The sequence below is a fragment of the Thamnophis elegans genome, chromosome 7 (genome assembly GCF_009769535.1).
Source record: "Thamnophis elegans isolate rThaEle1 chromosome 7, rThaEle1.pri, whole genome shotgun sequence".
NCBI lineage: Eukaryota > Metazoa > Chordata > Lepidosauria > Squamata > Colubridae > Thamnophis > Thamnophis elegans.
Window position 1 is genome coordinate 75,758,331 of NC_045547.1, and position 22,388 is coordinate 75,780,718.

Here is a 22,388-nt window from a genome sequence, read left to right on the forward strand (position 1 = left end):
CTCCAGAACCTGTCAGAACCGGCTGAATTTCACCCCTCCTCCCCCAAAAATAGGCACTCTCAGGCACTTGCATGGTTAAACAATAGCTTTACCCTTTCTCCACCCATGTATGAATGGTCCTTTTGTTTGAGAACAGTCCACTTCTTTGTCAGATACCTGCAGCAGTGACCTTGGTGGATTCTTGGCTCTCACAGTGTATTCCCTGGAGCCTCTGCCTTCTTCCTCCCCCTAGTTCTTTGTCATGTTGAATAGCGATAAGACTCGATAACTTTCAAAAGCGGTTCAATCATGACAGCAGATGTGTCGTAGACCATAGGACAAGTTTATAAGCTTTGAAGGACAACAGGACAGGTTTATAAGCTTTGAAGATTCAACTGTTTGATTTCATGTGTCTTCCTGCCAGATCCTGCCACCAAGAACTTGGAAATGAAGGACACCATGTCTTTGGTTGGTGCTTACTATAGTGGGAAGTCAGTCCTTGTTACAGGAGCTACGGGGTTTATGGGGAAAGTCCTGGTTGAGAAGCTTCTCCGGTCTTGCCACGACGTGAAAACCATCTACATTTGTGTGCGGGCCAAAGGTGGACGTTCCATGCAAACCAGAGTGGAGAATCTGCTGCAATGCAAGGTAAGGAAATTAGAGGGTGGACAGAAATGGGTAGCAGCTGGTAGGGTTTTGCCACAGGTTCACTGCAGAGGTAGTATTCAACAGGTTCTGACCAGTTCTGGAGAACCAGTAGAAGACAGTTTGAGAAGTTTGGAGAACCGGTAAATACCACCTCTGGCTGGCCATGCCCCCATCTATTCTCTGCCTCCCAAGTCCCAGCTGATCAGGAGGAAATGGGGATTTTGCAGTATCCTTCCCTGGAGTGGGTTGGATTGGGGATTTTGCAGTATCCTTCCCCTGGAGTGGCGTGGCAATGGGGATTTTGCAGTATCCTTCCCCTGGAGTGGGTAGGGAATGGAGATTTTGCAGTATCCTTCCCCCTGGAGTGGGGAGGGAATAGGGATTTTGCAGTATCCTTCTCCTGCCATGTCCACCAAGCCACGCTCACCTCTGCCACACCACTGGCAGAGGGCTGCAGCATTGTGGCTGAAAAGGAGCTCAAGGGGCCTCGTTTTGCTGGCAGAGCACTGGGACTACAACAGGCACCCCCGACATAAGTGACATCAAGCTGTCCATGGCCACCCCGGTCCCCAAGGTCAAACACAACCCTGATGCAGCCCTCATTGATATTGAGTTTGACACCCCTGCTCTCTCTGCTAGCATTTGATGCCACCATTAATAATATCAAACAAATTAATTCCTGGTGTCTATGGAGATTCTCAGTCATCCAGGTCATGGTTGTCCCAAAGGTGCTTTTTCAAGAGGCAACTGGACTTCTTGTTATAAGAAAGTCCAAAGGCCTCTTGAAAAAGCACCCTTAGCATTTTTCTTTTTTGTTAAGTGAATATTCTCTGTTGCACTCCAGGTGTTTGATAGAGTCCGGGAAGAATGGCCCAATTTCCATGAGAAGATTAAGCCCATCAGTGCTGAGTTCACCCAGCCAAACCTGGCTATCCCTTCCAAAGACATGGAGGAGCTGCTCTCTGAGGTCAACGTGATCTTCCATTGTGCAGCAACAGTTCGGTTCGATGAGCCCCTGAAGTAGGTTCCCCTTGCTCTCCCCTTGGGTGTCTTTCCCTCCAGTCCCAATCATATTTTCTTGAAAGGAGATATGAGTAAGTGCATCAAGCCATTCCCAAGAATTAGGGCTACATCACTTTGAAGAAGACCATAGTGGAGTGTAGCCATTATTTACAACACAGGCAGGGTGGGCTGCGACAGGTTCGCCCGGGTTTGAGAGAACCTGTAGCTAACGTTATGGCCAGTTCGAAGAACCTCCAAATCCCACTCCTGGCTGGCCCCGCCCACCCCTCTCCTCCCAGGAGTCTCCACGCAGCCCATTTTGGATGCGAGGTAAGTGCAGCACCCACATGGAGGCTCTAGGAAAGTTCCAGAAGTCTGGAAACGGGCCTGTTTCCAGCCTCCACTGGGCCTCTGGAGCATGGGGGAAGCAGTTTTCGCCCTCCCAGAGGCTCGAGGAAAGCCTCTGGAGCCTGGGAAGGGCAAAAATGCCCCCTGGCAGTGGTGCAGGAGGCCAACCAGGCCTTGTCCACCATGGTCACACCCACCCATCAACCAGGCAGCGAACCTGTTGCTGAAATTTTTGAAGATCACCCCTGAACACAGGTAATCCTCAATTTATGACCATAATGAAGCCTGGAATTTCTAGGGTAAGTCATGATAGTCATAAGTCAAGGCACTCACATGACAAGGCCCGGTTTTATGACCTTTGCTGTAGTCATGTGACTGTTGATGTCTGTGCATCCATTGGGACTCCAGAACTAGGTTGCAAGTAGCGTTTGTCATAACTTTGAATGTTATAAATCGAAGACCTTGTGTAAAAAGGTTAGAAGAGATTCATAAAGTGTACCATATTTTTTGGACTATAAGACACACCTTTTTCCCTCAAAAAAGAGGCTGAAAATCTGGATGCGTCTTATACACCGAATACAGCATTTTCTTGCCTCCCGAAACCCCGCCCCTTCACCAAAATGGCCATGCAGAGCCTTTAGGAGGCTTGTAGATTGCTCCTGGGGGCTGTTGTTTGCTCAATTTTAAACCTCCCCCCCAGCCCCCAGGAGCACTCTATAAGCCTCCTAAAGGCTCTGCACGACCATTTTTTTGACAAAAAACAAGCTCATTTTCATGAAAAATGGGCCGTTTTTTGCAATTTGTTTGGTCCCCACCCCCAAGAGCCCTTTACAAGCCTCCTAAAGACTATTCATGTCCTTTTTTGAAAAACAAATGTCCATTTTCTTGAAAAATGGGCCATTTTGGGGAGGTCTGCAGAGTCTTATACTCCGAAAAATACGGCACTTGTTTTCCTGCCAGAAGCAAAAGAACTTTTTTATTTTCAATATATTTTTATTATTTTTACATTTAAAAGAATGCAGTACCGCAAAGTCAGGGTGACTATGCATTCACATTACTTACAGCTAGTCACAACTATTGACAATTAGCCTACTTAATACATTATTTATCCTTCTGTCCAAACACAATATACAGTTTGTTCCAGTCTTGTCACTTTGTCTTATATACCAGTCATAAAATCTATTCCAGACTTCAAAATATTCTGATTCCCCAAAAGAACTTTGAAAAATGAAATATTTCTTTAGCTGATTGGTTTGGTTTCCCGAAGAGGGCTATTTCCCACCTAAGTGAAAAGTGATGGGAGAGTGGAGCAGGAAGGCCCTCAGAGGCGAACCAAAGACATACCCATCTTTTAAAGCTTTAAAATCAAAGTTGTCTGAACTAATGTTGGCAAAATTTGGCAATGGTGTGACTCAGTTTTGACAATCTGATTTGAAATTGTTCCAGGCATCTGGATAAGGTTTGAATACTAGAAGTGGAAAACTCCCACTTACATTTCCAACCTGATTCGTTACTTTTAAAAACAAAATTATTCTGTCAAAAACGAAAAAGCTACTTTCACATGTGTGGTATTCACTTATCTTCCCTACAGGTTTGCAAATGTGAGGGTGTGCGCTTGTTTGCTTCACTCGCACGCACCACCTCTGCGCATGCGCGCAGCCTTTCCCATTGCCAAAAAGCAAATGGCCTTAAAATTCAGGGTCCAGGTATCTTTTAAATTCACCTGGTAGTCAAACGCGGACTTTGTCTTCACTGTAGGTGATGCTGTTATCTTTATTTGTTGGGTGGTGGTGGAGGGGGTTGGTCAACTAATTTGTACCAGGCCACGGTCATTTCCACTACTAGCAGAGATCTCTCATACGGTGATGTAGACTATATCTGTGGTCTTCTCCACACTACATGAGATATCTTGCCATCAAGATGTTCTGAAGCTCCTGAGGCAACTCTCAGAAGAGCCAAGAGGACCTCACACCAGCAGGACTTCATCCTAGCTTTTTGTTCCTTCTTGAGCAGGGATGCTCTTCTCCTGAATGTTATGGGTACCCAGCAACTCCTGAGGCTGGCCCACCAGATGAAGAACCTCGAAGCTCTCATCCACGTTTCAACGGCCTATTCAAACTGTAACCGGAAGCACATAGAGGAGGTCTTCTATCCTGTTCCTGTGGAACCAACAAAGCTTTTGGACCTGGTGACGTAAGTAATGGAACCAACCCTCCCTCTGTTGTGATGTGATTGTATGTAGGTCAGAAGGAATACTTATTGTCTTATCCTATGTACTTTCTTAGCAATAGCAATAGCAGTTAGACTTATATACTGCTTCATAGGGCTTTCAGCCCTCTCTAAGCGCTTTACAGAGTCAGCATATTGCCCCCAACAACAATCCGGGTCCTCATTTTACCCACCTCGGAAGGATGGAAGGCTGAGTCAACCTTGAGCCGGTGAGATTTGAACAGCCAAACTGCAGGACTGCAGTCAGCTGAAGTAGCCTGCAGTGCTGCACTCTAACCACTGCGCCACCTCGGCTCTAAAGAAAGAGAGAGAAATTGTGGTAGGGAAGTTCCAGAAATGTAAAATGTTTATGGAGATGCCTCCTGCAAAGAGTAGTGATACAATATAGAATAAAACTCTTTATAGAATTAGAATCCTTTATTGGCCAAGTGTGATTGGACACACAAGGAATTTGTCTCCAGGCAGGGGTAGGCTGCTGGAGGTTCGCAGGGGTTTGGGAGAATCTCTAGCTAAGATTCTGTGCAGTTTGGAGAACCCCCAAATCCCACTCCTGGCTGGCCACACCCACCCTACCCCTCCCCTCCCAGGAGTCCTCCTGCGGCTTGTCTTGGATACAGGTAAGTGCAGAGCGCACACAGAGGCTCAGGGAGGCCAAAAAACGGGCCTACCAGAAGTTCGGGGAGACCGAAAACAGGTCTGTTTCTGGCCTCCAGAGGGCCTCCGGAGCCTGGGGAGGCTGTTTTTGCCCTCCCAGAGGCTCAAGGAAAGCCTCCGGAGCCCAGGGAGGGCAAAAATGCCTCCCCCACTGTGGTGCAAGAGGATGATTAGGCCATGCCCACCATAGCCACGCCCATCCAGCAAATGGGCAGAGAACTCCTTGCTAAAACTTTTGAACCCCGTCCCTCTCTCTGGTGCTTATGCTCTCAATATCCATGCAAGGAACAGGTGATAAATCATGGTCATAATCATAAATACAAGTGGTTTTATAATGTAATGATCTTTGTCCTGGTAAATGGTAATGAAGGAGGAGGAAAACACACATACTTGGTTAAAAGAGCATCCACCATCATTGTTCCTGTGGAAACAAAGAAGCTTTTGGACTTGGTGGCATAAGTCAACGGCCCCCAACCTTTTGGGTACCAGGGACCGGTTCCATGGAGAGAGATTTTTTCCACATACTGGAGTGGGTATGGCTTCCTATGCTGCCTGCATCCCGCGGATGGGACTTTGCTTGTTTACAAGGACCGGTTTCCGGCATGCCGCAGACTGGTGCCGGTCCACAGACTGGGGGTAGGGGAACCCTGGTGTAAGTAACAAAAGCAATCCTCCCTCTGTTGCGATATATTTGCAAGTAGGTTTGAAGGAATAATTATTGCCTCATCCTATGTACTTTCTTCCAAGAGAGAGGATTAGTGGTAGGATAGTTCCCAAAATGTGCAAGGATTGCCAAAGTAGATATACCATGGGAAGAATATATCATGTGATCCTTTTTGACCCAAGGTCTGTCTTCCTGTTGGTAAACAATCTTGAGATGAACGAGTCACATGTGGAAGGAAGGAAGGAAGGAAGGAAGGAAGGAAGGAAGGAAGGAAGGAAGGAAGGAAGGAAGGAAGGAAGGAAGGTGTCATGCCCCTATTGGAGTCAAAATCCAAGAGGGAAGATGAACAGCTGACAGAGAGCATGAGAGTGGCTCCGTTGACTGTGGAAAAAACGGTTCCACCACAAAACCGCGGATGACAAAATCGCGGTCGACGAAAGCGCGCATTTGATGTCATCACAGCGCGATGAAAACATCGCGCTGTGATCGAAAAATGTAAAAATAAAGCGAAAACCTTACCCTAACCCCCCCAAACCTAACCCTAAACCTAACCCTAAACCTAACCCTTCACCTAACCCTAAATCTAACCCTAAACCTAACCCTTAACCTAACGCTAAACCTAACGCTAACGTTTAATGTAACGCTAAACGTAACCCTAACGCTCTAAACCTAACCCTAACCCTTAACCTAACCCTAACCCTAAACCTAAATCTAACCCTTACCTTTATGTGAATCGGCTTGCTTTAATTTTATTTTTATTTCAATTTTTAATTTTTTTGTCGCGCTGTGATGACGTCAAATGCGCGCTTTCGTCGATCGCGCTTTTGTGGACTGCGGTTTTGACGGGTCACGGAAAAAACTGGGGAAGGGCAAAGTCAGGCTGGGCAGAGCAGGGAAGAGGTAGAACAAGGGAGAGGAGTTCAGATGAAGACCAAGGCCCACCCTGCTCTTCATCCTAGGGCACACAGAGAAGAACAGAGAAGAGAGCAACGTGGGTTGTATGGCTTATGAGGGAGGAAAGGGCCGCAATTCCCTTCACAAGGCACACCTGGGGATGGAGTTTAAAGGAGAGGCAAATGGGAGGGGTGGTTGTCAGGAACAAACACTGAGTTTAACTGCTTATCCGAGTTCCTGGCATCCTCCCAACTGATTTAATTTACTCCCATGCTACTTCACTTCTGGAACTCCTTATCTTGCTTGCTCTGCCGAATTAATTGTCTTCTCTTGCCTTGTTGGGTTTACAGTTGAAAGTTTTGTGCTTACAATATTTGGACTGGAGTATTTTCAAGGCAAAGGCTGTTACAGGTTTGTGGAAGAGTTGAAAGGGACATTGGAGGGCACAGTTGGTGTTAATAAAGGGACTCATACATGTTCTCTGGCTGTGTTGCGGTATATAAGTCTACTGCTATTGCTATTGCTGTGTTGCCTTTGTGCTATGCCCCAGGTCATCATGGAAAGAAGGAAGGAAGGAAGAAAGGAAGGAAGGAAGGAAGGAAGGAAGGAAGGAAGGAAGGAAGGAAGGAAGGAAGGATTGAGGACCCAGAGTGTTGGGGCAATATGCTAACTCTGTAAACTGCTTAGAGAGGGCTGTAAAGCACTGTGAAGTGATATCAGAGATAGTATTCTTCCAATTCGGATTGGTTCACCCTAACTGGTAGCAGAAATCATCTTATTCTTATGGCTCTATTTCGTCCTATTTAGGGATGATTTTTGAGCAAAGCACATGCGCGTAAGATCAGGTGCATGCGTGGATGGGGCGCATGTGAGTGAAACAACCACACGCACACATTTGCGAACTGGTAGGGAAGCAGGGGTGGGTTCCTGCCAGTTCTAACCTCTTCTATAGAAAAGGTTCCACAAATCCACGGTGCTGTTTAGAACCGGTTCCAGCTCTCTCCCGCCGCCCGTCCACACATCATCAAGATGAAGAGCGAGAGGAGGAATTCTGGGAGTTGAAGTCCACAAGTCTTAAAGCTCCAAGTTTGAACACCCCTGGGGTTTTTTTCCTAAAGGGTTAGGGGTGCAAGGGTCTTGTAACTTGACAGCTTTAAGACTAGCACACTTCAATGCCAGAGTTTCTGAGCCAACATTTTGGTTGCTAAACAAGAGGGTTGTTAAAGTGAGTTCCACCACATTTTACAAGTTGGCCACGCCCACCCAGTCACATGGCTGCCAAGCCACTCCCACCCAGTCACATGGCCACCAAGCCACTCCCACAAAGCAGGCCACACCTACAGAAGAGGTTCTAATAAAATTTGAAACCCATCACTGTAGGGAAGGTAAGCGAAAGCCACTCCTGAGTGGTATATAAAGCTGAGGTGGCGCAGTGGGTAGAGTGCAGTACTGCAGGCCACTTCAGCTGACTGTTATCTGCAGTTCAGCGATTCAAATCTCACCGGCTCAAGGTTGACTCAGCCTTCCATCCTTCCGAGGTGGGTAAAATGAGGATCCAGACTGTAGGGGCAATATGCTGACTCTGTAAACCGCTTAGAGAGGGCTGGAAGCCCTATGAAGCGGTATATAAGTCTAACTGCTATTGCTAACTGCTATATAAATCTAAGTGCTATTGCTAATGCTATCTTAAAAGAGGACCTGCCACATATATAAAACTTTTAACTTTTCCAAGGAGATGCATGTGAAAATATGTAAGGACAATGCTTTAAGTTTAATTTTCTCCCATCAATATATTTTATTTTATTTTTAAAAAAATATCCTGCTAGGTGGATGGATGAGTCCCTCATTGAAGCGATCACCCCAAATTTGATTGGAGACTGGCCCAACACCTACACCTTCTCCAAAGCTCTGACTGAACATCTGATCCAGCAGGAGAAAGGGGACTTAAATGTTGCCATCATTCGACCCTCCATCGTGGGGGCTAGTTGGCAGGAGCCCTTCCCGGTAAACATGTGTGCTCTTCTGTTGCTCAATTTACATGCTACTTCCTAGCAAAAAAAGGTTGATTCAGAACCATTCCGTAATGGCTCTAAATAAGAATGTGCTTCTTATGTCCTGCCAGCAGAACTGGCAGAAGTTTTGAACAGTGAGGAGGTTGGGGAGGAACTTGGGCCAGTCCTGGAGTCTGGGGAAGGCTCTGATGAGGGCTCTGCAATGGCCGATAAGATCCCACAGGGTGGGCCTCCTTCAGATGCCGTCAGCTGGACAGTGTCAGCTGGCGGGCTCCCGGAGGACAGCCTTCTCTGTGGCTTCTCCGACCCTGTGGAACCAGCTACCCCCAGAGGTTACCCACTCTCATGGCCTTCAGAAAAGCTGTTAAAACTTGGCTGTTCCGGCAGGCCTGGGGCTGTTGACCTTATTGTAAAGGTCCAGCCCCGATTAGAAATGTATGCGTGTTGGGAATTTTTAAATTATTCTTTTATTTTGCTTTTCTTTTTCTTTCTTTGTAAGCCGCCCGGAGTCCTCCAGGATTGGGCGGCCTAGAAATTTAACAAACAAACAAACAAACAAACAAACAAATGAGGACAGGGCTGTCTGGCAGTTATCAGACATCAGTGAGGCAGAAGAACAGCTTGAGCCTGTTCCCAGTGTGCCCATGTGCAGAGTTGTCAGATGAAGGGAACAGCTAAGGAACAAGGGTTGACTTGGGAGTAAAGCCACAGGTGAATGGCCCCTCCCATAGGGAATAAAAGAGGAGCGAAAGGGGAGTGGAGTTTGCAGGTAACAATTAGTTCATTCCTCCATTCTTGCCAAGTATTGGGCATTTAGAAGATATTGGCCTGGCCACTCTTCAAGCCTGATAAAAGTCGGTAATTGTGAACTATCTTGAAAGACTGTGGGGGAGGAAAGACTTTGCTGGAGAAGAATTCACTGTACATTAAATAAAAGGGGTTTATCGAGACGAGGTCTCTGCTTCGTGCTGCTGGGGAAACCTAGGTCGGAAGAGTGCTTCTCATGCTTTTGGCAAAGCCATCACCAATAACCTTTAAAGCTAAAACGAGTAAACCTGGATTCATGGATGAGATCTATTATGGAATCTTAGGGTCAGAAGGTCATGTGCCCAAAAGAATGTCTGCAAAGGCTTAATTTTATGGGCACAGCCATAACATTGAAAAACAGACAAACATCCCAAAGGCATAGGAGTCTAATCTCCATCCAGAAATCATGATGAAATCCCTTGTTTAGAGTCAAGCCCTTCAAATTAATTACAACAGAACACTGTTTTCTAGAAACTTGCATCTGAGGTTATATAGTGAGCATCTGGATGTTTTTAAGAAGAGTCTCTAGACCAGATGTGTCAAACTCAGGGCCCATGGGCTGGATCCGCCCCACAGGGTGGTTAGATCTGGCCTGCAGGGCCACCCTGGAAACCGTGAAGGAATGGCCCACAGTGCCTCCACCAGGGCTGCCCTCCCGATCTCTGTTTTCTCTGGCAGAGGGTTGCAGGAGGCCATCGCAGCCGAAAATGGAACTCGAGTGCCCATTTTCACTGGCAGAGCTCTCCAGCCACCACAAGCGCCCTCGACACAAGTGATGTCAAGCTGGCCATGCTTCCCACCCAGCCCCCTCAAGGTCAAACACAACCCTGATGCAGCCCTCAATGAAATTGAATTTGACACCCCTGGTCTCGATTATCACTTATCTAAATTGGCATTGGTTCTCCTGCTTAAGCAGGGGCTGGACTACAAAACCTCCAAGGTCCCTTCCAGAATCTATCCTATCCTATCCTATCCTAGTCTAGTCTTCTTCATTATTCTATTCTATTCTATTCTATTCTACTCTACTCTACTCTACTCTACTCTACGCCATGCCATGCCATGCCATTCTATTTATTCTACCCTACTCTATTCTTCATTATTCTATTCTATTCTATGCTATGCTATGCTATGCCATGCCATGCCATTCTATTTATTCTACCCTACCCTATTCTTTATTATTCTATTCTATGCCATGCCATGCCATGCCATTCTATTTATTCTACCCTATTCTTTATTATTCTATTCTATTCTATTCTCTCTCAAACTTTACTTCCCAAATTATAACAGATTCCTCAGAATGATCTACAACATTTGGTTATGTGCCTCAAGGACTCTCTTTTAAGTAGAGAAATGGGCTATTATGTGAATAATAAATACAGAAGAGAAAGTATTTACAACTTATAGTTTATGGCGAAAGGTACTCTGAAACACACCAAGAGCCATATCAACCACATGTATTTCCCTTCCATGTGCTTCAGATTGAACCCAATATTTGCTCACAGCCGCTCAACCTAAAAGGTGGTTAATTAATACCAGCAGCCTACTAATCAACAAGAGCAAAGCACGCCATAACAATTCAGGTCTAGGCAACCAGTTCCTAGGATAGGAAAGCCTCGGAGGCAACTCTGCCCACACATTCTTGGGCAAGAGCTAGCAGCCTCATTCAGGAAAGCAGCGGGGAAGTAGCCCTCCCACCTTCCAGTCTGACTATCAACAGCCTCTTATAGTACAATTGATGCTGGACGAACAGGACTAACGCCTGAGACATTTAGATTTTGACCGCAAAGGGTCTGTCTTTCTGTTCTTCTGCAGATTTGTGTCTCTTCATCAAAATTCAAGGAGAAACAAAACTGGTAATCTCCATATTAGTTTTCAAAAGTTTGGCCAGTATTCATGTCTTCATGCTATCCCCCTTTTACATTCTTTCTTGTTGGTTACCCCTTTGTTGTTGTTAGTTGCGAAGTCACGTCCGACCCATCATGACACCATGGACAACGTTCCTCCAGGCCTTCCTTTTCTCTACCATCTTCCGGAGTCCATTTAAGGTCATGCCGTCTGCTTCAGTGACTCCATCCAGCCACCTCATTCTCTGTCGTCCCCTTCTTCTTTTGCCCTCAATCATTCTCAGCATGAGGCTCTTCTCCAGGGAGTCCTTCCTTCTCATTAGATGGCCAAAATACTTGAGGTTCATCTTCAGGATCTGATCTTCTAAAGAGCAGTCAGGGTTGATCTCCTCTAGGACTGACCGGTTGGATCACCTTGCAGTCCAAGGGACTCGCAGGAATCTTCTCCAGCACCAGAGTTCAAAGGCCTCAATTCTTTCTCAATTCTTTCTCAATTCTTAGCAAGCATTTAGCATTGTTTGCAATATTGGCTTAATCCATCTGTGAAGAGCAAAATTCCGCAGGAGAACCTCAGTTTTCAGTCCTGAAGGTGCTTGACTCTGTTAGCCAGCTGAAATATGTTGTAGACAATCTTAATAAACATACAGACTCCACAACAATCTATGCTTCATTTTTTTCAGGGCTGGATTGACAACTTCAATGGTACGAGCGGCCTCCTTGTCGCAGTAAGTAGAGATGAAAATAGGACTTCAAAAAATCTTGGGAGCAGTGAAACAGGCCCAGAAGAAACCACGAAGAACCAAAGCATGAAGCTTATCTAGAGAGATAAGGGCAGAATCTAGTGATTCTGACAATGCATAGCCTAGGCCAGGGATCTCAAACTGGATTTCTTCGAGGGCCAGATGAGCATTGTAGTTCTCCTCCATGAGCCAGTGTAGGAGGGAGGAGCGTTGGGGAAGAAATGGAGCAGATGTGTCCTGCAACACTCTGCTGGCCAAAATGAGGCACGGGGCAGCCGCACACAGACTCCCTGTGCCGCCTCTTTGGCCAGGACGGCCTCCAGAAGCAATTTGTCAGCCAAAATAGGGCATCCTTGTTTTCGGCCTCCATGGCCTCCTGCAGCACCATCCCAGACATTTTTGCCCAGCAGAGTACTGCTGGAGGCTGGGGAGGTTCAAAACGGGGGCCTCATGACACTTCCATGTGGCCCATTTTTGGCTGGCAGACTGCGTTGGAAGCCGGGGAGGCCGAAAACAGAACACACGAGGGCCTTGCAAGACTTCCCTGTAGCCCATTTCGGCCGGCAGATGCACTGCAGGCTGGTCCTTTGATATTTCCGTGGGCCAGATCTAGCCTTGAGTTTGATACCCCTGGCCTAGGCTGATCAAGGAGGAGGTTCACCAGGCCTGGTGTTTCTGAGCGAGTTCAAGAGCTTTTGGCTCTCCTGACTAATATGACAGTTAAAGTACCAGAATGATCACACTGCAACAATGGAAGGCCAGATTCCGGGGAGAGCAGAGATGGTTCCATTGTTACAGAATTCATATCTCAGACTAACTAAGCCAGAGGTGGCTTCCTACCTATTTGGTCCGGTTCGGCCAAATCGGTAGTAACTCTGGTGGACAAGTGACTGTGCCAGTTCTGTGATTGGCGACATCATCTTGATTTTCTGTTCTGCACATGCGCAGAACAATCTTCATTGAAAAAAAAATGTAATTTTTATTCATTTTTTAATGCGCGCATGCGCAGATCGTTTCAAATGAAAATGCGCATGAAGTGAGCGCACGAAGCAAGCACAATTTTTTTTTTAATACTGAACCAGCAGTAATGGCAGCTGGAACCTGCCCCTGAACTAAACTCTATGTTAAATAAGGAAATCAAGTTACATAGGTTAATTAACTTCTTTATTTCTAGGGTGCAAAAGGGATTTTACGGAGTATAAAATGCAATCCAGCTGCAGTAGCTGATATTATCCCAGTAGACCTCGCTATCAACTTAACCATCGCCGCTGGCTGGTACACTGCAGTTCACAGGTGGAGTCTCTTTCTTGAGCAAGAGATAAGCCAATGAGGTAGAATGGGTTTTTCCCCCCAAGGTTGCAAGTTTTTCAGGAGCTGCCAAAGCTGCTGATTCCTCATATCGTCATCCACGTTTTAAAGCTTTCTGAATGTCCAACAGTGCCTCCTACAGGCAGTACTGCAGTACAGTAGAGCAATAGCACTTATATACCGCTTTACAGTGCTTTACAGCCCTCTCTAAGCTGTTTACAGAGTCAGTCTCTTGCCCCCAACAATTTGGGGGCATTTTACACACCTCGGAAGGAGGGAAGGCAGAATCGACCTTGAGACTGATGAGATTCGAACTGCCAAATTGTAGGTAGCCAGCAGTCAGCAGAAGTAGCCTGCAGTACTGCACTCTCACCAGTGCGCCACCGTGGTTCATTTCTGCCTTCACAAGATCCATAATGTTGTCTTCTGCCCCCTGCCTTGTGAGAGAAGCCAGCACACCTATTGTCTTCATTGTTGGGGTTTCTTTCCGGCAACAGGTACACACTGCCATTTTGTACAATGTTATAGGGAGCACTTGCTCATAGACAGCATTGCCCTGTCAGCTCTAGGGAGCATGCGGGCGCTGGCCATCTGATCAGTTCCTGCAACTGTTCTTCATGTTTTAACCTCCAGTCCCCTCATCATCTCTCTTGCTCTTCTCTGCACTCTTTCTAGAGTCTCCACATCTTTTTTTACATTGTGGCGACCAAAACTGAATGCAGGATTCCAAGTGTGGCCTTCCCAAGGCCTTATAAAGTGGTATTAACACTTCACGTGATCTTGATTCTATCCCTCCGTTTATGCAGCCTAGAACTGTATTGGCTTTTTTGGCAGCTGCTGCACACAGCTGGCTCCCATTTAAATGGTTGTCCACTAGGACTCAGGGGTTTTCAATACAATTGTATAGAATATGAAGGATGTGTGTTTTGGGTTTATTTTTTTAAATGTATAATGTGCACGCATTTAATCTCATTATACGAGGTGCAATGACAATAAAGTAAACTGTTAACTATTAATCAAAAACCTCCCTCTTTTCAATGAGTATTGAGAACTGACATCAGAAAGAATTGCCACTCTAGGATGCCACACTTGCTCTCCTTAACAGCCCAGACTCTCCCTTCCACCTCCCATGACATCACAAACGGTTGCCATTCTAGGATGCTACACTTGCTCTCCTTAATGGGCCAGGCATTCTAGAGTTATGCTGGAACACACACACACACACACACACACACACGGAGGGAGGGAGGGAGGGAGGGAGGGATAGAGAGAGAGAGAGAGAGAGAGAGAGAGAGAGAGAGGGAGAGGGAGAGAGAATGAGAATAAATGTAGTATTCATACATTTGGTGCATTTTGTGAACTTTTTATTTCTATTCTTTTCAGGCCCAAATCGCCACTGATCTACAACTGTACCTCAGGTGCCCTCAACCCATTGTCATGGGAAGAATTGCGTGAGTATTATTATTATTATTATTATTATTATTATTATTATTATTATTATTATTATTATTATTAACAAACAAGGATTCAGAAAATTCCACTAGACTTTTTGATTGGAAACCATCCTTGACAGCTTGCCTTGCCATTGAGATTTAAAGGGGCACCACTCTCATTGTGGATAAGAGAGCAGAGGGTGAGGTTCTTCGCACAATTCGGTTAATGTAACCTGACAATGAAGTTACAACGTCCGTCTGTGCTTCTTGTGTGGAAATACTTTGCAAGGATGACACTAACCCAATGATTTGTTTTATTGTTTTATTTGTGAATCTCTAAGGCCACCTTCTTGTTAATAGGAAGAGCCGAGGTGGCGCAGTGGTTAAATGCAGCACTGCAGGCTACTACAGCTGACTGCAGTTCAGCAGTTCGGCTGTTCAAATCCCACCAGGCTCAAGGTTGACTCAGCCTTCCATCCTTCCGAGGTGGGTAAAATGAGGACCCAGATTGTTGTTGGGGGCAATATGCTGACTCTGTAAACAGCTTAGAGAGGGCTGAAAGCCCTATGAAGCGGTATATAAGTCTAACTATTGTTATTGCCATTGGAAAGTGGTGGCCCTAAACACTCTTTGTAACATCATAATAACAATGATAGCGATAACAATAAAAAAGAACAATGGCTGACGGAGGAGACATTTCTTCCTTGACAAGGAGTTATTCCTCTTTCTTCAGCTATATTTACATCATGTGGCAGGAAACCACATCTGGTTTCTTTGATGGTCAAAGAGCACTTTGCCTTCTCCAATGGACATTTCCGATAATTGTTCCCTTTTCATGCAATTACCACAATGGGTGCAGTATCTCCTTTCTACCATTCTGCAGAAATTAAGGCAACGCATATGTATAAAAAATATCCAGTGGAGAAACCTTTCAGAATACCAAAGGCCAACGTAACCTCAAGCTACCTCCTCCATCATTACTGGACATTTGTCTATCACACCATCCCTGCTTTTCTCTGGGACCTGCATCTGCGGCTGCTAGGAAAGAAGCCACGGTGAGATTGCATCTACATTGTGAGGTATAGGGCATCCTTCCAAAAAAGTGGAGAGCCGAGGTGGCGCAGTGGTTAAATGCAGCACTGCAGGCTACTTCAGCTGACTGCAGTTCAGCAGTTCGGCTGTTCAAATCCCACCAGGCTCAAGGTTGACTCAGCCTTCCATCCTTCCGAGGTGGGTAAAATGAGGACCCGGATTGTTGTTGGGGGCAATATGCTGACTCTGTAAACCGCTTAGAGAGGGCTGAAAGCCCTATGAAGCGGTATATAAGTCTAACTATTGCTATTAAAGTCCAGGTAGCAGTTTTAGGGAAGCGCCCTTAAGAATACAGATGTTGCAGCCCGCCAGCTGCAAGCAGAGCTGGTGGCAGACTCGGATGATGAGGAGGTTGTGGAGGAACATGGGCCAGTCCTGGAGTCTGGGGAAGGCTCTGATGAGGGCTTTGTGTCGGAGGCACAGTTGGGGCCAGGGCAGTACAACATTCCCCAGCTGCCTTTAGAGTCGGAGATAAGTGGCGAAGAAGAAGAGAGCCGAGGTGGCGCAGTGGTTAAATGCAGCACTGCAGGCTACTTCAGCTGACTGCAGTTCTGCAGTTCGGCTGTTCAAATCTCACCGGCTCAGGGTTGACTCAGCCTTCCATCCTTCCAAGGTGGGTAAAATGAGGACCCAGATTGTTGTTGGGGGCAATATGCTGACTCTGTAAACCGCTTAGAGAGGGCTGAAAGCCCCATGAAGCGGCATATAAGTCTAACTGCTATTGCTATTGCTATTGCTATGAACAGTTGAGGCCTGTTCCAGATGTGCATATGGACAGAGCTGTCAGGAGGGGAGAACAATTGAGGACAAAGAGCTGACTCGGGAAGCAAGGCACATAGGGACGCTGAATGGCCCCTCCCTGGCTGGGGAATAAACAGAAGCAAAAGAGGAGTGGCATTGTGGGAGACAACCAGGGGTGAAATGCTAACGGTTTGGAGCAGTCCACCCGAACCAGTAGTAAAAAATGCTACCGTTTCAGGCAAACTGGTAGTTCCAACGATCAGCTATGCAACAATCAGCTGTGCCGCCCGATTTGTATTAACTAGAAAGCAGGAAATCCTACTTCCGAGCAAATCTAAATCATGTGGCATAGCTCTTCGCCCCCTCGCTGTTCTACTTACGTTTGCAGACTCAGAAAAGACTTTTTAATCCTCTTTTGTCAGCACTGCATGGCAGTGCCTGTGGTGCGCACGCAAAGCGAACCGGTAGCGAAGTGAACCGATAGCAGAGTTCAGAGCATTTCACCCCTGGAGACAACCGTGCGGATTTATTTAGGAAGACTTGTGAATTGGGGTTCGTGCCTCAGAAACTTATTGGCAGGAATTAAATTACAGCTTTGCGACTGTCAAGGACTGATAAGGTCTGTTATTGCAATTCATCCTTGGAAGGATTATTGCCTGGACTTTTCTACATGTGAATGCCGTGAATTCACAGTAATTAAATAAAGAGGATTTTTTCAGAACAAGGAGTTTGTGTATTGGTTCCGTTAAGGCTGGGTCAAAACAACAGATGACCTTTTTCCAGGGAGGACTACTGTATTTTTTGGATTATAAGATGCACCGGAGTATAAGACACACCATGATTTTGAAGAGGCAAATTTTTTTAAAAAATGTCTTTGCACTCTGCAGGCCTCCCAAACCCTCTGCACACCTCATTTTGTGCACAAAAAAAGGGGCATGCAGAGACTTTGGGAGGCTTGTAGAGTTCTCCTGGGGGCTGGGGGAGCAAACACCAGCAAAAACAGCCCGTTTTTTGCTCATTTTTGCCCTTTCCAGCCCCCAGGAGCACTTTGCAGGCCTCCCAAACTCTCTGGACATCCATTTTTGCAAAGGGGGTGGTGTTTCAGTACGCCAAAAATGCTGTATTCAGTGTATAAGACACACCCAGATTTTTACCCTCTTTTTTGGGGGAAAAAGATGCGACTTATACTCTAAAAAATACAGTACTTTCTCCATCAATTTGACAGCTTTGGGGACGATCTGATTGGCTTGCAGCTTTGCTTGTTGTTATGTGTGCATGCGTGCGCGCGCACACACACACACCCCAATAACAACAACAACAACAACTCTTCTTTCAAGGTAATAATCCTTCCAACAGCTTAAAAACAATGGAAATGATTCTGATTGAAAACACAATCAACTAAATGAATCATTAGGAGCCAATATTGGTTGCGGTGGCCCTTCCGACCTATCTATGGGTAGATACGTTTCCCTTTTGTCTTTCAGGATGATGAAGCTTGTCACACGCTTGGACAAGACCTTGAATCTTCTTGAATATTTCATCAGCAATTCCTGGGACTGGAGCTACGAAAACACAAACATGCTACTGAAAGAGCTCAATCCAAAAGACCAAACTGTAAGCATCTTATTGAACCCCGGATCCCATCAATCAAATTTAAATAATTAAAAGGGTATTCGGGCTAGATTGCAAACGATTTCCAAAAGGACAGATGCCTTCCTCAGAGTGCTTTGCACTGGTGGAATTCAGACGGTTCGCATCTGTTCAGGCGAACCGGTTGTTAAATTACACACACACACAGGCACACAGACACACAGTGGTGGGTTTCAAAAATTGTTCGAACCTACCCTGTGGGTGAGGCCTCCTTTGTGGGAGTGGCTTGCCACCCATGTGACCGGATGGGAGTGGCTTGCCGCCCATGTGACCGGATATGAAGATGCCGACGACACTTGTCAGAACCACCTTAAATTACCTCACACACAGCACTGGCATGCATAAGAATAGGATGTAAACTTGTTTTTTAAAAGGCATCTTTGGTTTGCATTAAAACAACTTCAACACACGCAATGTTCTGATTGCACCACAAACGCAGTAGTCATCCTTACCTTTCACAGAGGCCCTGAGTTTTATAAATATGAGCATGATAGTGTAGAATAATCATATCCAAGGACCAGTGGTGGGTTTCAAAAATTTTTGGAACCTCTTCTGTAGGTGTGGCCTGCTTTCCGGGTCCACTGGTGGAACCTCTTCTAACCGGAATAGTCCTTCTCCATTTTAAGTAGCCTTCTTTCTGTTTGATTCCAGCTGTTCTGCTTTGACATTTGCCAATTGACTTGGTCAGAATATATGAAAGATTACTGCTTAGGAACTAAGAAGTATCTGTTGAATGAAGATATGGCTGGACTTCCTGCCGCCCGACAGCATATCAGAAGGTAAAACGCCATACAATCTTTTGTGTTAACTTTCACAACCTGAGAACAGAATGCGTTCAGTGAATGAAATTGTTTGGTCACCACAATTAGAGGTTTGGGCTGAATGCCACATATAGCTCAACCAAACTTAGTACACAGATGACTTACCCTCTGGAAACAGATACTGTGGCGGTAAGACACCCCTAACACCCCTCAGGAGGTGTTTTGTTAAGATACAGCCTATTGTGCCTTAAAATGGATTCTACTGTACTTCCTTAAAATTGCTTCTATTGTACAGCGCAGTGGAGTTGCCATGGCATCGGCTTCACAGTACTTCACAAGAGGGCTCCCTCTGGTAAGGGGGAAAATCCAACATTAGACATTTTGTTGATGTTCATGGAAGGGGGGTTGGGATAAATAAATATCTCCAGCTCTATTCTGATTACAATACAATAGCAGAGTTGGAAGGGACCTTGGAGGTCTTCTAGTCCAACCCCCTTCCTAGGCAAGAAACCCCATACCATTTCAGACAAATGGCTATCCAACATCTTCTTAAAGACTTCCAGTGTTGGGGCATTCACAACTTCTGGAGGCAACTTCTGTTCCACTGATTAGTGGTATTAACACTTCATGTAATCTTGATTCTATCCCTCTGATTGATTGATTGATTCATTCATTCATTCATTCATTCTGCGGTCAAGCTATTCTCCAAACCACCTAAAGCCGAGACATGAACCAATGGATGGAAACTAATCAAGGAGAAAAGCAACCTAGAACTATGGAGAAATTTCCTGACAGTGGGAGCAGTTATCAGTGGAACGACTTGCCTCCAGAAGTTGTGAATGCTCCAACACTGGAAATTTTTAAGAAGAGATTGGACAACCATTTGACTGAAAGTGTATAAGGTCTTGTGCTTCAGCAGGGGGTTGAATAGATGGCCTCCAAGGTCCCTTCCAACTTTGTTGTTCTTTGTTTTTCTAAAAGTAATGTTAATTCAATGCCTCTTGGATGCTATTCTTCCCTGTATTTAATAGCAATAGCAGTTAGACTTATATACCGCTTCATAGGGCTTTCAGCCCTCTCTAAGCGGTTTACAAAGTCAGCATATTGCCCCCACAGTCTGGGTCCTCATTTTACCCACCTCGAAAGGATGGAAGGCTGAGTCATCCATTGAGCCGGTAAGATTTAAGGATTTCTCATTCCTATCACCATAAGCATGAAACTTGGAGAAGGTTGTCCAAGAGCTGAACAGGAAGACTTAACAATAGCAATGGTTATTTAGCTTAGGTAGTCCAGATGCATCTCATGTCCGATCCCTACTTAATAACCTAGATATCTGGTTGCTATTCTCATGAAATGCAGTGTTAACATTCTGAATGGTTAGTGGTAGGTGGGGATGGACGTTGCTATCTGGAGCTGGACTGCTCAAACCTTCTATCTAAGGTGGATAAGGAAACTCCATAACAGGAGTCTTTAAGATCTGGTTCATTGGGTCTTCTCATCATGTCTGTCAGGGTTCCAAAAAACTAAATCAGAGTCCAAGGCAAAGTATTGCTCAAAGTTCCAATTTATGAAGAGAGCCATGTTGGCACATCTGGGAAAACCCGAATCTGAAAGCTTCCCGATTTTCCCCACCCAGTTGAAAGTTTAAGATCTTGCCCTCGCACCCATAAATCCATCCCATGGTCCAGTCTCCCACTGCCATGCTGGCAGTTCCACCCATCCAGTTCCGGTCAGGTGCAGAGGTGCAAAGACAAAGGATGACCTTGACTTTCTAGAAAGAATTTTGTTATGGCTACATAGTCTGTGACTCCGTACGATTCCCCCCTCCCATTTTCCCACAATAGAAAATGCACAGTAGAATAATGGAAAGTGTGGCAGGCCAAAGATCCAAAAGAAAAGATGGCTGCAGGCCTGACATTGTCCCCTCTCCTCCCTCCTGTTTCCCTAAATCACTGGGATCATAGGGATGGTCACAGGTGGGCTGCTGGGGGTTCGCACAGGTTTGGGCAACCCTCTAGCGAAGATTCTGCATGGTTCGGCTAACCCCCAAATCCCACTTCTGGCTGGCCCCGCCCACCCCTCCCCATCATGCCCCTCCCAGGAGTCTCTAAGCGGCCCATTCATTGGGCCAGATAAGTGCATGACAAGGCTCGGAGAGAGGGGAAAACAAGCTTACCGGAGGCTCCGGAAGTCTGGAAACGGGCCTGTTTCTGGCCTATAGAGCCCGGAGAAAGAAGTTTTCATCCTATTGGAGGTTTGAGAAAAGCCTCCAGAGCTTAGGGAAGGTGTAAAATAGGCCTATCTACTGGAAGTTCAGGAAATCGAAAGTAGGCCTGTTTCTGGCTTCCAGGGGGTCTCCGGAGCCCAGGGGAAGCAGTTCACCCTCCCAGAAGCTCAAGGAAAGCCTCCAGAGCCTGGGGAAGTCACGCCCGCCTCGCTGCGGTGCAGGAGGTTGACTAGGCCATGCCCACGATGACCACGCCCCACCAGCAACAGAGCAGCAAATCCATTGCTGCAAATTTTTTGCTGCGCCCCTGGATGGAATGATTATTTTATTTCGGGCCAAGGTGACACAGAAGGCAATACGTTTTTTGATGCGTTGAGTTCATCTCAACGGGGTACTTGAGAGACCGCCTGCTGCCAATTACCTCCCAAAGACCCATTAGATCACACAGATTAGGCCTCCTCCGGGTTCCGTCTACTGGCCAATGTCATCTGGCTATTACCCGGGGGAGGGCCTTCTCTGTGGCGGCACCGGCCCTTTGGAATGAGCTCCCCGCAGAGATTCGGACCCTCACCTCTCTCCAGGCCTTCCGAAAAGCCGTTAAAACCTGGCTGTGTCGGCAGGCTTGGGGTCGATGAGTTCCCTTCCCCTCTCGAGTCGTGTGGCTGTTGGTTGTTTTTAATTCCCTTGTACTTTTTGTTGTAGTTCTTGTGTTTCCCTTCCCCTCCCTTGGGTTTGTGCGCCGCCATGAGTCCCGCTGGGAATAGGGCGGCATATAAATAAAATGAACCTTGAACCTTGAACCTTGACTCTACAAATTCCAACTGGCGGTTGATCTGGTGTCTCTATCTGACAGTACCAGAGTTCAGCTCTTCTTTTTTTTCCCTCTCTCTTTTCTCTTTTTTTCTCAGGCTCAGGACCATCCAGTTTGCCCTGAAGGCCGCTCTGCTTGTGATCGTCTGGCGCGTCTTCATTGCAAGGTCGCAGATGGCTCGTAACGTCTGGTATTTTGTACTAAGCCTCTGCTACAAGTTTCTTAGCTACATTAGAGCTTCCAGCACCCTTCGACCTTGACTGAGCCTTTCAAGGGATGGTTCCCTATGTCCTGGAATAACCTTCATGACCTCAAATCGACTCCTGGTTTCTGTCTGCTCCAACAGTAATGAGATACCTTCCAGCTGTTTGTTTAAGCATTCAACAGATATTACAAGAGACTTTAATTGCTACTACTGCTACTATTAAGTTATTGCTGCTGCAGTGGGCACTGACTTCCTGTTCCTACAACCATCCCATCATCTCTTATGAAGCTGCATTTTTCACTATGGCATTTACCCGTTTTGTTTCATCCCAGTGCCCAG

The 22,388-nt window shown here is 46.1% G+C and overlaps 1 protein-coding gene across 1 annotated transcript; it reads left to right on the forward strand.

Annotated features, from left to right (window-relative positions):
* Nucleotides 1–414: 414 nt before the first annotated feature.
* Nucleotides 415–22,155, forward strand: LOC116511657 (fatty acyl-CoA reductase 2-like). The gene is made up of 11 exons (XM_032221827.1): nt 415–627; nt 1,472–1,647; nt 3,991–4,170; nt 8,245–8,422; nt 11,762–11,806; nt 12,996–13,114; nt 14,513–14,580; nt 15,446–15,617; nt 17,880–18,009; nt 18,697–18,824; nt 21,942–22,155. Exons 1-11 carry the CDS (start codon nt 427–429, stop codon nt 22,102–22,104), a joined length of 1,560 nt encoding a protein of 519 aa, XP_032077718.1. The 5' UTR covers nt 415–426; the 3' UTR covers nt 22,105–22,155.
* The last annotated feature ends 233 nt before the right edge of the window (nt 22,156–22,388 follow it).